Below are 17,277 nucleotides of genomic sequence, written 5' to 3'. Positions count from 1 at the left end.
CGCTTCGTGTAATGCCTGCCAGAATCTGGAAGTAAATCTGCTATCACGATCAGAGATAATAGAGATTGGTATACCATGTCTAGAAACAACTTCTTTCAGGTATAATCGTGCTAATTTCTCTATACCATCCTCTTCTTTTATTGGCAGAAAGTGTGCTGACTTAGTAAGACGGTCGACTATTACCCAAATCATATCATAACCACCTGCGGTTCTCGGTAACTTAGCAATGAAATCCATGGTAATGTTTTCCCATTTCCATTCTGGGATTTCAGGTTGTTGGAGTAGACCCGATGGTTTCTGATGCTCAGCTTTGACTTTAGAACAAGTCAAACATGCTCCTACATATGTGGCTATATCGGCCTTCATTCCTGGCCACCAAAAGTTTCTCTTGAGGTCTTGGTACATTTTCCCCGCTCCGGGATGTATTGAATATCTGGTTTTATGTGCTTCATCTAGTACCACTTTCCTCAAATCCCCATTCTTTGGTACCCAAATTCTTTCAGCTAAATACCTGGTTCCGTCTTTCCGAATATTAAGCTGTTTTTCTAATCCTTTGGGTATTTCCCTTCCCAAAATTCCTTCCTTCAAAACCTCCTGTTGTGCCTTTTTTATTCGAGTAGTAAGATTAGTATGAATAATCATGTTCATAGCTTTTACTCGAATAGGTTCTCTTTCCTTTCGACTCAAGGCATCGGCTACCACATTTGCTTTTCCCGGGTGGTAACAGATTTCACAATCATAATCATTTAGCAGCTCAACCCATCTACACTACCTCATGTTTAGTTGCTTTTGATTTAAAATATGTTGGAGACTCTTGTGGTCGGTGTATACGATAAACTTGACCCCATATAGATAATGCCTCCACATCTTTAATGCAAAAACAACGGCGCCCAATTCCAAATAGTGTGTGGTGTAGTTTTGTTCATAAATTTTGAGTTGTCGAGAAGCATATGCAATCACCTTCTTCTGTTGCATAAGAACACACCCAAAACCCATTCTTGATGCGTCACAGTAGATAACAAAATCTTCCATTCTGTCAGGTAACGATAAAATAGGTGTCGTAGTCAACTTCTTTTTCAACAATTGGAAGGCACCCTCTTGTTCGAAGTCCATTCATACTTCTTCCCCTTATGTGTCAAGGCAGTTAAAGGTTTGGCTACTCGGGAGAAATCTTGAATAAATCTCCTATAATAACTAGCTAAACCCAAAAATTGACGTATTTGCGTTGGGGTTTTCGGGGTTTCCCAATTTTTGCTGGATTCGATCTTGGCGGGATCAACTTTGATTCCATTACTGCTGACTACGTGACCAAGAAATTGTACTTCATTTAACCAAAAAGCACATTTAGAGAACTTAGCATAAAGTTGCTTTTTTCTTAACAACTCTAACACAAGTCTCAAGTGTTGTTCGTGTTCTTGGTTATTCTTCGAATAAATAAGGATGTCATCAATAAAGACAATAACAAACTTATCTAAATATAGACTACATACTCGGTGCATGAGGTCCATGAAAACTGCGGGTGCATTGGTTAGACCGAATGGCATAACCATGAATTCGTAATGGCCATAATGAGTTCTGAAGGTTGTTTTTGGTATATCGGCTTCTTTAACCCTTAGTTGATGATAACCCGACCTTAAGTCGATTTTGGAGTATACGCTCGAACCTTGGAGTTGATCAAATAGGTCATCGATTCGGGGTAAAGGTTTTCGGTTTTTTATGGTTACTTTGTTCAGCTCACGGTAATCGATACACATGCGAAAAGACCCATCTTTCTTTTTAACGAACAAAGTTGGAGCTCCCCATGGTGAAGTACTCGATCGGATAAAACCACGTTCTAATAATTCTTGTAGCTGACTTTGTAATTCTTTCATTTCGGTGGGCGCAAGTCTATATGGAGCACGAGCTATTGGTGCGGCTCCTGGTACAAGATCTATTTAACGGATCGGTGTGGAGGTAGTCCCGGTAATTCGTTCGGAAACACCTCAGGAAATTCTCTTGCAACAGGACCGTCATCGATTTTCTTTTCTTCTTTTTCAACCTTCTCAACGTGTGCTAGTATGGCATAGCAACCTTTTCTTATTAGTTTGCACGCCTTCAAACTACTAATAAGATTTAATTTGGCATTACCCTTTTCTCCGTACACCATTAAGGGTAACCCGTTTTCTCTCAGAATGCGAATCGCCTTCTCATGACAAACAACTTTGGCTTTCACCTTGGACATCCAGTCCATTCCAATAATTACGTCGAAGCTTCCCAATTCCACCGGTATCAAATCAATTGCAAACGTTTCGCTAACTAAATTAATTTTTCGATTTCGGCAAATTTTATCAACCTTAATTAGTTTACCGTTTGCTACTTCAATTATACACTTTTTATCCAAAGGCATTAACGGTCAATTTAATTTGGCACAAAATTCTCTACTCATATAACTTCTATCGGCACCCGAATCAAATAAAACATAAGCAGGTGTATTGTTGATAAGAAACGTACCCGTAACAAGCTCCGGGTCTTCCTGTTCTTTCTTCACATTAATGTTGAAGGCTCTCCCACGGCCTTGCCTATTTCCATTCCTGCACTGATTTATGGTATGGCCCGGTTTTCCACATCCATAGCAAACAACACCGTTATTATTTGTTCCGGCATTATTTACTCCTTTGTTTCTATTTGGTCCGTAGACTTCACACTTTGCAGCAATATGGCCATTCCTATTACACTTGGTACATAATTCTCTACAAAATCATTCCGGATGAAACGTATCACACCTGGGGCATATAGTTCTTTGCCTTTTGTTTTCGTTGTTGTCGTTGGTGTTGTTGTTAGGGTTATTGTTGTTGAGTCGTTTATTGTTGTTATTGTTGTGATTGGGATTGTTGTTGTTGTTATTATTATTGGGATGGTTGTTGCGGTTATTGTTACAGTTGTTGTTGCGATTATTGTTGTTGTTGGGGTGGTTGCGATTGTTGTTGTAGTTGTTGTTTTGATTGTTGTTGTTGTACTGGTGACCCTGATCACTGCTTTCCTCCCACTTTCTTTTTCCCTGTTTCATTATGGCCTCCTCGGCCGCTTCTTTCTTTATCCTTCCTGTAATTTGGCCTATCAATTTGTGGGCTATACGGCTCGCTTTCTGCATTGTTGCAGGATTGTTAGCACCTACATACTCTTGGATTCGTTCCGGCAACCCTTTTATGAATGCTTCAATTTTTGCTTCTTCGTCCTCAAATGCTCCAGGACACATTAAAGCCAGTTCATTGAAACGTCGCTCGTAGGTAGTGACATCTAACCCTTGGGTTGTCAGTGCTTTAAGCTCTGTCTTGAGCTTGTTGATTTCGGTTCTGGGACGGTACTCTTTCGTCATCATGTGCTTTTAAGCGGACCATGGAAGTGCGTAGGCGGTATTCTGTCCTACGTAATCCATGTAGGTATTCCACCACGTCAAAGCAGTACCCCTGAAAGTATGTGTGGCATATTTAACTTTATCCTCTTCTGCGCAGTTGCTGATTGCGAACACGGCTTCAACCTTCTCTGTCCACCGCTTTAGTCCAACGGGTCCTTCAGTTCCTTCAAACTCATTGGGTTTGCAGGCCATAAAAGCTTTGTAGGAACATCCTACCCGGTTGCCATTGTTTCCTCCACTGCTGGAACCCGATTGGTTATTGTTGTTCATTGCATTAACCACTGCAGCCATAATTGCAGCGAAAGCTTGAAGTTCTTCTGTGTTCAGTTGTTGTTGTCTAGTAGCTGGAGGAGCCATTTCCTTCAAAAATAGCCGACTGAGTTAATCATATAGAATTTTAGAAGTAGCCAAAAAGTATTTTGTAGCTTAATATGAACTTATTATTATAAAAGCTTTTTCTTCATATTAGCATTTTATAACTATAATAATGTTCATACTTAGCAACTAACACACAAATTAACTACTAAAATTCTAATATGAAAAACTATGGTAAATTATTACGTTACTACGTAATAATAAGTTGTAATAATAATAATAAACCTTCCATGCTTATTCTTATTATTATACAATCATAAGGAAAATTACATTGCGGATTTTCTTACAAACTTAAACACACAATATAATACATTTTATATAATGCATGGAATACAGGATAGCTGCCAATGGTTCAAGAACGACGAGATTTCTTAGATGTTGACGTTGTTTCTTTCTCGGCCAAACTTTTGGATTTTCGTTTGGATAGTTCTTTTTCCAATTCCTCCCAATTGGTTCTTTCGGCTAATTGTTTGGGGGCAAAACCAACAGTCATTATACGAGCGGTCATTTTATAAACTGGTCTCTTAGGTGGTTCAGGTGGATGATCACAAACATTTTGGGTCATAATAGGTTCATCGGGTTTGGGATCGGGTATAACAGCCAAAGATTTTTCCAAATCACGTTGTGGTTCGGTAATTTCCACAACTTCTTCAGGATCCTCTTCTTCGGGTTCCTCTTCGGGATCTTCTTCTGGATCCTCTTCTTGAACCTCTACTGGGAATTATGAATCTTCCCAATTTTCCCAACAATTTTCCACTTTAATGGTAGCACCAAAAGTTAACTTTTCCGTTGGTTCATAAGTCGTACGCTTTGACTCAGCCTCCGAATCACTTGATAAGTAAATGAAATTTGAATCACTAGAGATGCTTATATGATCGGATGAAGTCATCTATCACATAATAGCAGGCACGTTAAGAGAATGATATATCTTATAATATTTATATGTTAATAATCTTATATTTCCAACAATTATATTAAGCAATCATTTTTTTTAAAATAATTACGGTCGAAGTCCAGACTCACTAATGCATCAAAAATCAGTTAGACACACTAATGAAAAATTTTCTGATTCTATAAGACCAACGCTCGGATACCAACTGAAATGCCCCGTTCATATTAATTATTAACGTTTCATATTAATTGGTTTCTTTGCGAGGTTTTGACCTCTATATGAGACGTTTTTCAAATCTTGCATTCGTTTTTAAAAACAACCATAACCTTTATTATTGAATAAAGGTCTTAATGACATAATTTAGATTGTCTATCAATGACAATCTCCTCAAATAAATAAGTTTTTACACAACCCATTACAATATGATCAAATATATTACAACAAATACTCTGAATACAAGTTTAAACAATATAAAGAATTATGCCGACTCCAAATCTTGACCTTGGGTTGGCATACGACAGCGGAAGTGATTTTAATATTCACCAGTGAATAAACATGCTTAAAACGTCAACAAAAATATTGGGGAGTCATAGGTTTAATTTCTATATAATAATCATAACATTTAATAAGCCACAACATTTCATTTAATCAAATGCGCAGGATCATTACTGTAGTGACCCGAACTTTTCCATGTTTATATATATTAATTGAGATTGATATTTACATGATTAAATGTTTCCAACATGTTAAGCAATCAAACTTGTTAAGACTTGATTAATTGAAATAGGTTTCATATAGACAATTGACCACCCAAGTTGACCGGTGATTCACGAACGTTAAAACTTGTAAAAACTATATGATGACATATATATGGTTATATATATAGTTAACATGATATTATGATAAGTAAACATATCATTAAGTATATTAACAATGAACTACATATGTAAAAACAAGACTACTAACTTAATGATTTTGAAACGAGACATATATGTAACGATTATCGTTGTAACGACATTTAACGTATATATATCATATTAAGAGATATTCGTACATCATAATATCATGATAATATAATAATTTAAAATCTCTTTTGATATTATAAACATTGGGTTAACAACATTTAACAAGATCGTTAACCTAAAGGTTTCAAAACAACATTTACATGTAACGACTAACGATGACTTAACGACTCAGTTAAAATGTATATACATGTAGTGTTTTAATATGTATTCATACACTTTTTAAAGACTTCAAGACACTTATCAAAATACTTCTACTTAACAAAAACGCTTACAATTACATCCTCGTTCAGTTTCATCAACAATTCTACTCGTATGCACCCATATTCGTACTCGTACAATACACAGCTTTTAGATGTATGTACTATTGGTATATACACTCCAATGATCAGCTCTTAGCAGCCCATATGAGTCACCTAACACATGTGGGAACCATCATTTGGCAACTAGCATGAAATATCTCATAAAATTACAAAAATATGAGTAATCATTCATGACTTATTTACATGAAAACAAAATTACATATCCTTTATATCTAATCCATACACCAACGACCAAAAACACCTACAAGCACTTTCATTCTTCAATTTTCTTCATCTAATTGATCTCTCTCAAGTTCTATCTTCAAGTTCTAAGTGTTCTTCATAAATTCCAAAAGTTCTAGTTTCATAAAATCAAGAATACTTTCAAGTTTGCTAGCTCACTTCCAATCTTGTAAGGTGATCATCCAACCTCAAGAAATCTTTGTTTCTTACAGTAGGTTATCATTCTAATACAAGGTAATAATCATATTCAAACTTTGGTTCAATTTCTATAACTATAACAATCTTATTTCAAGTGATGATCTTACTTGAACTTGTTTTCGTGTCATGATTCTGCTTCAAGAACTTCGAGCCATCCAAGGATCCATTGAAGCTAGATTCATTTTTCTCTTTTCCAGTAGGTTTATCCAAGGAACTTAAGGTAGTAATGATGTTCATAACATCATTCGATTCATACATATAAAGCTATCTTATTCGAAGTTTTAAACTTGTAATCACTAGAACATAGTTTAGTTAATTCTAAACTTGTTCGCGAACAAAAGTTAATCCTTCTAACTTGACTTTTAAAATAAACTAAACACATGTTCTATATCTGTATGATATGCTAACTTAATGATTTAAAACCTGGAAACACGAAAAACACCGTAAAACTGGATTTACGTCGTCGTAGTAACACCGCGGGCTGTTTTGGGTTAGTTAATTAAAAACTATGATAAACTTTGATTTAAAAGTTGTTATTCTGAGAAAATGATTTTTATTATGAACATGAAACTATATCCAAAAATTATGGTTAAACTCAAAGTGGAAGTATGTTTTCTAAAATGGTCATCTAGACGTCGTTCTTTCGACTGAAATGACTACCTTTACAAAAACGACTTGTAACTTATTTTTTAGACTATAAACCTATACTTTTTCTATTTAGATTCATAAAATAGAGTTCAATATGAAACCATAGCAATTTGATTCACTCAAAACGGATTTAAAATGAAGAAGTTATGGGTAAAACAAGATTGGATAATTTTTCTCATTTTAGCTACGTGAAAATTGGTAACAAATCTATTCCAACCATAACTTAATCAACTTGTATTGTATATTATGTAATCTTGAGATACCATAGACACGTATACAATGTTTCGACCTATCATGTCGACACATCTATATATATTTCGGAACAACCATAGACACTCTATATGTGAATGTTGGAGTTAGCTATACAGGGTTGAGGTTGATTCCAAAATATATATAGTTTGAGTTGTAATCAATACTGAGATACGTATACACTGGGTCGTGGATTGATTCAAGATAATATTTATCGATTTATTTCTGTACATCTAACTGTGGATAACTAGTTGTAGGTTACTAACGAGGACAGCTGACTTAATAAACTTAAAACATCAAAATATATTAAAAGTGTTGTAAATATATTTTGAACATACTTTGATATATATGTATATATTGTTATAGGTTCGTGAACCAACCAGTGGCCAAGTCTTACTTCCCGACGAAGTAAAAATCTGTGAAAGTGAGTTATAGTCCCACTTTTAAAATCTAATATTTTTGGGATGAGAATACATGCAGGTTTTATAAATGATTTACAAAATAGACACAAGTACGTGAAACTACATTCTATGGTTGAATTATCGAAATCGAATATGCCCCTTTTTATTAAGTCTGGTAATCTAAGAATTAGGGAACAGACACCCTAATTGACGCGAATCCTAAAGATAGATCTATTGGGTCTAACAAACCCCATTCAAAGTACCGGATGCTTTAGTACTTCGAAATTTATATCATATCCGAAGGGTGTCCCGGAATGATGGGGATATTCTTATATATGCATCTTATTAATGTCGGTTACCAGGTGTTCACCATATGAATGATTTTTATCTCTATGTATGGGATGTGTATTGAAATATGAAATCTTGTGGTCTATTATTATGATTTGATATATATAGGTTAAACCTATAACTCACCAACATTTTTGTTGACGTTTTAAGCATGTTTATTCTCAGGTGATTATTAAGAGCTTCCGCTGTCGCATACTTAAATAAGGACGAGATTTGGAGTCCATGCTTGTATGATATTGTGTAAAAACTGCATTCAAGAAACTTATTTTGTTGTAACATATTTGTATTGTAAACCATTATGTAATGGTCGTGTGTAAACGGGATATTTTAGATTATGATTATTTGATAATCTACGTAAAGCTTTTTTAAACCTTTATTGATGAAATAAAGGTTATGGTTTGTTTTAAAATGAATGCAGTCTTTGAAAAACGTCTCATATAGAGGTCAAAACCTCGCAACGAAATCAATTAATATGGAACGTTTTTAATCAATAAGAACGGGACATTTCAGTTGGTATTCGAGCGTTGGTCTTAGAGAACCAGAATTTTGCATTAGTGTGTCTTATCGAGTTTGTTAGGATGCATTAGTGAGTCTGGACTTCGACTGTGTTTACTTGAAAAATGATTGCTTAACAAATTTTGTTGGAAACTATATATTTTTAACATGTGAATATTATGTGATATATTAATCTCTTAACGCGTTTGATATTATATGATAGATGTCTACCTCTACAATAAGTCCCATTGACTCACCTAATAATAATGAAGAGTCAAATGTAAATTGGAATGATTCGTGGACTGATTCACAAGTTCCCGAAGAGGAACCGGAAGAAGAGTCGGAACCGGAAGAAGAATCGGAACCGGAAGAAGAATCGGAACCGGATGAAGAAATAGAACCAGTGGGGGAAATAATAAAACGGTTAAGTAAAAGAAAATCCTCAACCAACCGACCAAGGTTAATTATGGTCAATGGTGTTTCCGCCAAGGAAGCAAAATATTGGGAGGATTACCAATTCTCCTATGAATCGGATTCCGACGAGAATTCCGATGATGTTATAGAAATTACCCCAACTGAATTTAAAAAGGCAAAAGAAAATAATAAGGGAAAGGGCATAAAAATATAGAAATCTAATTCCAACCCCGATGAACTTTATATGTATCGTCAACCCCCGAAGTCCTTAAGTTGTAACAATGACCCGGGAACCTCTAAACCACCAGGTTTTTCTAAACCAATGTGGAAAACGACGGCTCGTATTAGGGGAACATCATATATCCCTAGAAACTTGGCAAAACGAACCAAAACCGAAGAAGAAGAAACAAGCGAGTCGCAATAAGATAGTTGTATTCGTGTGGTGTAATATATGTAATATAGTGTGCTTATGCTTTATGATATATGTAAAAATTGCTTGTATTAATAAGTATTTTTTTATGAATCTAACTCTTGTCTATTTTACAGTATAAAAACACAAAATGGATAGACAACCCAATATTTTAAGAGACCTACCCGGAGACATGATTGATGAAATCTTGTCTAGAGTCGGTCAGAATTCTTCGACACAACTATTTAAGGCGAGATCAGTTTGTAAGACATTCGAAGAACGTTCCAAGAATGCCTTGGTTTATAAAAGGCTTTCGTTCGAAAGATGGGGGATATCACATTGGGAAATCCATAAGTTACGATGTGTTTACTTTGACGCATATATTGCGGGGAACCCAAATGCTATTTTACGCAATGGGTTAAGAAATTATTTTGACTCAATATATCCGAATATTGGACTTCGTGATTTAGAAAAATCGGCTAACATGCAACATAAAGAAGCATGTTATGCTTACGGATTAGTAATGTTCGCTTCTCACCAAAGTGAGAACAAGAACATCGGGCTACAACTATTAAACAAAACGTTCCCACAAGTGACGGAGTCGGTAATTGGGGTAAGAAATGAGGTTTTTAGATTGTTACGGGACTGTTGGACATTACGTAACCCTCGTCCCTTTGACGACGTTACAACACGCTGTCTTATCAACGGCCATAACGGTTATGTTCCACAAGACCAAGGATGGGAAGTAATCCTAGTAAAACCAGAATGCATGACTTGTTTCTGGACGTATGAATTACGTGTCTTTATTGCCTTTGCTGAACGACTTGTGTACTAGCTAGAATTATCTTCACAACCATCTTGTATCAAATTTATTGTGTGCTATATTTCATGCTATATGTAAAATAAGCGGTATTGTAAGTTTGTAAAATATTGTGTAAAAGTTTGAACGCGAAATATTATTATAATCAGTTTTTCATATAGAATTGTAGTAGTTGAATTGTATATTAGCTACTAAGTATGAACTTAACGGGTAGGTACTACCCGAATTTAAACTTATAAAACGCTAATATGAAGAAAAAGCTTTTATAAATGAGTTCATATTATGCTACGAAATACTATTAACTACTCTTAATATTCTGTATGATTAACTTGTTCCATTTGACTATTTTGAAGGAAATGGCACCGACTACTCGACACACTGTGAATATGAATGAAGAGGAATTCCGTACTTTTCTAGCTTCAAACATAGCCGTAGTACAGGCTGCGCTACATACCAACAATAACCTTGGATCTAGCAGTACAGGAAATCGTGTAGGATGCACCTACAAAGAATTCACTGCCTGCAAACCTTTGGAATTTGATGGAACCAAAGGACCGATCGGATTGAAACGGTGGACCGAGAAGGTCGAATCGGTGTTTGCCATAAGTAAGTGTACTGAAGAGGATAAAGTGAAGTACGCTACGCATACCTTCACAGGTTCTGCGTTAACATGGTGGAATACCTATCTAGAGCAAGTGGGACAAGATGATGCTTACGCACTACCGTGGTCAGCATTCAAGCACTTAATGAACGAGAAGTACCGTCCCAGAACTGAGGTCAATAAGCTCAAGACAGAACTTAGAGGGTTACGAACCCAAGGATTTGATATTACCACGTACCAGGGTTGCAGATCTCGGAAGTTCTCGGCGAGATCTCGGCGGGATCTCGGTTTCAAAATTCAGACGAGAAGTTTTTGCCTTCTCGTTGGGATTTCTCGGTCAACGTAGCGATATCTCGGTCAACTATCCATTTTCTCGTAAATCTCGCGAGATCTCGCGAGATCTGGGCCATCTCGCGAGAAATTAGTCAATATTCTGGTCAATTTATTTTTAGGGTTTTTTTTTTACAAAACGTAATAGCGGCCACTCCAAATCAGATTTACTCTCTGTAACAAAGAAAAGGCGATTAGGGTTTCAATCTGCAATAACTTCTCCTTCGATTATCACTTTATCAGGTATTAATTTCATTTTCATTTAATATTTCTTCGATTTTCAATTTAGATCTTCATCTATCATCATCTATAAACTTCGATTACCAGGTTCCTAATGTGTTGTATACTTATTACTTGTATAATTGACTAATTGTATTGTATATTTGTACCATCTATGATCTATGTATCATAAATTCATAATTTTGTGTTGTAAACTTTACTTGTTGAGTTGTTGTCATTAGTTACTTTGTGGATACATTTGATAATGTGGTAAAGTTGATTCACATAATTGTATTTTATTGTGTAATTACTAGTAGGTATATAAAATAATAATGTAGTAAAGAAATTCGAATTTGTGTTGTATTGTATGATTTGTATCATCAGTAACTTTGTGGCTAGTTAGTGACTTAGTGTACCAGTGTATGTGTATGATACTATGATCCATACCTTTGTGGTTCCTATAGTTATCTCAACAACTTTGAAGTTGTGCTTAATCTGTGTATGATAATGTTGTATAGTTGTATAGCTTATGTGTATCATAGTAGTGTATCACATTGAGTTTCTTTTAATTGTAGTGTTATAGTTCAATGACAGAAGCATCTACGGGACCGTCGATTAACACTACGGCTTGTAAAGAACTCAAGAGAAAATCTGATGATGTTGGGTGGAAATATGCGTATTTGGCAAATGCAAACAATTTACAAAGAGTGAAATGTACACTATGTGGCAAGGAAATGTCGGGTGGTATACATAGACTGAAAGAACACATCGCGGGTGTAAGGGGAAATGTTCAACCATGTTCTAAAGCCAAAAAAGTAGATAAAGACAAATGTCAAAAAGCTCTTGATGAGCTAGACTTAAAAAAGAAAGCTAAACAACATCATGATAGATATTTGAGAGAGGAAGTAAACATTCGTAGGGAAAACCCGATTGACCTTGATGAGATGCAAGAATCGTTTGGAGAATTGAAGTCACAACGTTCTTTTGGTCCTATGGACAAGTTTACATCAGTTGAAAAGGGAAAGGGTAAACAAACTAATCTTGAGAATGCTATGAGAAAAGAACAACTTATGCGTGTGAAGGAGTACATTGCTAGGTGGGTTTATGAATGTGCGATTCCATTTCACGCTATTGAGACGGATAGTTTCAAAGCTTTATTGGAGGCGGTTGGTCAATTTGGATCTAATGCTCAACCTCCAAGTAGATATGAGTTGGGAGAATCTTTGTTAAAAAGGGAGATGGAAAGAACAAATAATCGTTTGAAGTTATATGAAGATGAATGGGCGGCAAATGGATGCTCGATCATGACGGATTGCTGGACTGATGCTAAAAGAAGGAGCATCATGAATTTATATGTCAATTCAAAGTCGGGTACCGTTTTCCTCTCATCTACAGAATCTTCTGATCAGTCTCACACTAGCGAGCACATATATGATTATGTCGAGAGTTTTATTCAGAAAGTCGGTCCCAAAAATGTTGTCCAAGTTGTGACAGACAATGCCTCAAATAATATGGGAGCGGCAAAGTTGTTGAGGGAGAAACGACCTACAATATTTTGGACATCGTGTGGGGCGCACACTATTAATCTTATGCTTGAAGGTAATAAATTATTTATTGTACATTGTTACTGATGCTATTTATACTGCTGCTACTAAACTACTACTGTTAAACTGCTGCTACTAAATTATTTATTATACATTGTTACTTATGCTTGAAGTTGTTGCTATTTTATCTTTCATTGTTACTGTTGTAACCAAACTGCTGCTACTAATCTGCTGCTACTTATGCAGTCTGCAACTAAACTGCTGCTAATAAACTGCTGCTACTAGACCACTGTTAATTTTACTTGCTACTGCTAAAAAACTGCTGCTATTAAACTGATGTTGCTACTACTACTATTTATAAGTGTTTATTTATTTTTGAAGGTATTGGTAAGGAACAAAGGTATAAGTCTATACTTGATAAAGCAAGGAAAATAACAGTGTTCATTTACTCCCATCATAGAACGTTAGCTTTGATGCGGAAATACACGAAGAAAAGAGATATTGTGAGACCGGGAGTTACAAGGTTTGCTTCCTCTTTTCTTACTTTACAAAGTTTACTTGATAAGAAAGGGCAATTAAGACAAATGTTTGCGAGTAACGAATGGGAAGCATGTAAGTCATCAAAGACGAAGGTGGGGGGTGATGTTTATAAGTTGGTGAATGACAACAAATTTTGGGCCAGCGTGACAAGCTGCCTAAGTGTGTTTGCACCTTTAGTCAAAATTTTACGAATGGTAGATGCGGATTGGAAGCCTTCCATGGGTTTTCTACATGGTGAGCTCAAAAAGGCTATACAAGAAATAAAGGATGCCTTGAACAATAGAAAAAGTTTAGTTAAACCTATCATGGATATCATCTTAACTAAGATGGATGGTCGATTAGATTCAAGCCTACATTTGGCGGCTTATGTTTTGAACCCTTATTATTTTTATAATGATATAAGTGTTCAAAATGATGAAATTGCGAATGATGCGGTTGTTGAGGTTATTGAGCGAATGTTTTGCGATGATTTTGAGATGCAAAAACTAATAGTGTTGGAGGAGTTGCCGATTTACAAAAGCAAACAAGGAAAATTTAGTCGGTTACTTGCACTCAAAGGATGTGAGAAGAACGATGATAAATATGATCCGGGTAATACAATTAAGTATCATATATCATATAAAACTATATTATTAATATTAATAGTTATTAGTTTTTTTATATTTATCAACTTATTTAATTTATCTTTTAAATTGTAGCAAGTTGGTGGGCAAGTTTTGGTGCCTCCACTCCTAATTTGAGACGGGTTGCTATAAGGATACTTTCCTTAACTACGAGCTCATCGGGTTGTGAGAGGAATTGGAGCACTTTTGAAGCAGTTAGTGACTATAAGTTTTAAATAATATATTACATGTTAAATTATCCTTTTTAATTATACTATTCTTAACTTTGCAGGTGCATACAAAAAACAGAAATAGACTAGGGCCATCTAAGTTGAACAACCTTGTTTATGTTCAATTTAATGCAAATTTGTTGGATAAAAACAAAAGAAGGAGGGAGAGAGGACATGATACCCTATTATCGAGAAATGATGCAAGTGAGGCACAAGATTGGATTTTAGATGAAGAATTGATTGCGGAGGCACAAGATGTGAATGAAGCTTTACCACCTCGAAGAAGCGTGAGAACTCGGGATCTTTTCGAGGATTTTGAGTCGGAGAGTGAGGTGGAGGAAGTAAATGAAGAATTTGAATACGAGTCTGATGGAGTTGAAATCCTTGAACAAGTATATGAACACGACAACCTCTTCTACGATGTTGAAGAATAATGGAATTCTACTTTATGTTTTGTTAATGCCATTTGATGTTTAGTGTTTTTGGTGTAATTTGTGCAGAATGATGCTACTGATTTTCAACTACTAATGATGCCATTTCATATGTAATAATTGTTGGTAGCTATTTTACATTGCTATTGATGTTATTTTACATTGTAGATTTGTAGTAACTTCTAAATCTCTTGCACCTACTGATTAGCTAGTGATGTTATTTATATTTTATATATGTATAATATTTGAGTCTTCAAATGCACCTATTATATGATTTATTATATTATAAAAGTTCAAAAGTCAACTAAAGTCAACGCCCGAGATCTCCCCGAGATTAATCCGAGATGCCGAGATCTCCTCAAAAAAGTTTAAACGAGATCTCCCCGAGATCCGAGATCTCCAACCTTGCCACGTACGAAAGACGATTCACGGAATTATGCCTATTGTGTCCGGGAGCGTTCGAAGATGAGGAAGAGAAGATCGACGCGTTTGTGAAAGGATTACCGGAAAGAATCCAAGAAGATATAAGTTCACACGAGCCCGCCTCCATACAACAGGCATGTAGAATGGCTCACAAACTAGTGAACCAGATTGAAGAAAGAATTAAAGAACAGACTGCTGAAGAGGCCAATGTGAAGCAAGTAAAAAGAAAGTGGGAGGAAAACGGTGATAAGAATCACCAATACAACAACAACAGCAATTACAACAATAATCGCAACAATTATCCCAACAATCGCAACACCAATCGCAACTACAACAAACGGCCCAACAACAACAACAACAACAACAACAACAACAACAACAACAACAACAACAACAACAACAACAACAACAACAACAACAACAACAACAACAACAACAACAACAACAACAACAACAGCAACTACAACAACTACAACAATCATCCCAACAACAATAATAACCGCAACAACAACAACAATCAGAAGCAGCTATGCCAAAGGTGTGAAAAGTATCACTCGGGGTTCTGCACCAAATTTTGCAACAAGTGTAAAAGAAATGGTCATAGCGCGGCGAAGTGTGAGGTTTACGGACCAGGGGTTAATAGAACGAAAGGAACAAATAGTGTCGGAACGAGTAATGGCGGAGCAAGTAGTGTCGGAGCAAGTTATGCCAATGTAGTTTGTTATAAATGTGGAAAACCGGGCCACATTATTAGAAATTGCCCGAACCAGGAGAACACGAAAGGACAAGGCCGCGGAAGAGTTTTCAATATTAATGCGGCAGAGGCACAGGAAGACCCGGAGCTTCTTACGGGTACGTTTCTTATTGACAATAAATCTGCTTACGTTTTATTTGATTCGGGTGCGGATAGAAGCTATATGAGTAGAGATTTTTGTGCTAAATTAAGTTGTCCATTGACGCCTTTGGATAGTAAATTTTTACTCGAATTAGCAAATGGTAAATTAATTTCAGCAGATAATATATGTCGGAATCGAGAAATTAAAATGGTTAGCGAAACATTTAAGATTGATTTGATACCAGTAGAGTTAGGGAGTTTTGATGTGATAATCGGTATGGACTGGTTGAAAGAAGTGAAAGCAGAGATCGTTTGTTACAAAAATGCAATTCGCATTAAACGAGAAAAAGGAAAACCCTTAATGGTGTACGGAGAAAAGGGCAACACGAAGCTACATCTTATTAGTAATTTGAAGGCACAAAAACTAATAAGAAAAGGTTGCTATGCTGTTCTAGCACACGTCGAGAAAGTACAAACTGAAAAAAAGAGCATTAATGATGTTCCCATTGCAAAAGAATTTCCCGATGTATTTTCGAAAGAATTACCGGGATTACCCCCACATCGATCCGTTGAATTTCAAATAGATCTTGTACCAGGAGCTGCACCAATAGCTCGTGCTCCTTACAGACTCGCACCCAGCGAGATGAAAGAACTGCAAAGCCAATTACAAGAACTTTTAGAGCGTGGTTTCATTCGACCAAGCACATCACCGTGGGGAGCTCCTGTTTTGTTTGTCAGGAAGAAAGATGGTACATTCAGGTTGTGTATCGACTACCGAGAGTTGAATAAACTTACCATCAAGAACCGCTACCCACTACCGAGAATCGACGACTTATTTGATCAACTACAAGGCTCGTCTGTTTATTCAAAGATTGACTTACGTTCCGGGTATCATCAAATGCGGGTGAAAGAAGATGATATTCCAAAGACTGCTTTCAGAACACGTTACGGTCATTACGAGTTTATGGTCATGCCTTTTGGTTTAACTAATGCACCAGCTGTGTTCATGGACCTTATGAACCGAGTGTGTGGACCATACCTTGACAAGTTTGTCATTGTTTTCATTGATGACATACTTATTTACTCAAAGAATGACCAAGAACACGGTGAACATTTGAGAAAGGTGTTAGAAGTATTGAGGAAGGAAGAATTGTACGCTAAGTTTTCAAAGTGTGCATTTTAGTTGGAAGAAGTTCAATTCCTCGGTCACATAGTGAACAAAGAAGGTATTAAGGTGGATCCGGCAAAGATAGAAACTGTTGAAAAGTGGGAAACCCTGAAAACTCCGAAACACATACGCCAGTTTTTAGGA

At 36.1% G+C, this 17,277-nt stretch overlaps 1 protein-coding gene across 1 annotated transcript; it reads left to right on the top strand.

Moving 5' to 3' along the window:
- The first annotated feature begins 11,947 nt into the window (after positions 1-11,947).
- On the top strand, positions 11,948-14,915 carry LOC139874452 (uncharacterized). Its single transcript, XM_071861885.1, has 6 exons — positions 11,948-12,959; positions 13,286-14,035; positions 14,143-14,261; positions 14,339-14,668; positions 14,777-14,820; positions 14,876-14,915. Exons 1-6 carry the CDS (start codon positions 11,948-11,950, stop codon positions 14,913-14,915), a joined length of 2,295 nt encoding a protein of 764 aa, XP_071717986.1.
- The last annotated feature ends 2,362 nt before the right edge of the window (positions 14,916-17,277 follow it).

This window comes from Rutidosis leptorrhynchoides, chromosome 11 (genome assembly GCF_046630445.1).
Source record: "Rutidosis leptorrhynchoides isolate AG116_Rl617_1_P2 chromosome 11, CSIRO_AGI_Rlap_v1, whole genome shotgun sequence".
NCBI classification, from domain to species: Eukaryota; Viridiplantae; Streptophyta; class Magnoliopsida; order Asterales; family Asteraceae; genus Rutidosis; species Rutidosis leptorrhynchoides.
This window is presented reverse-complemented; position numbering and strand designations above follow the sequence as displayed.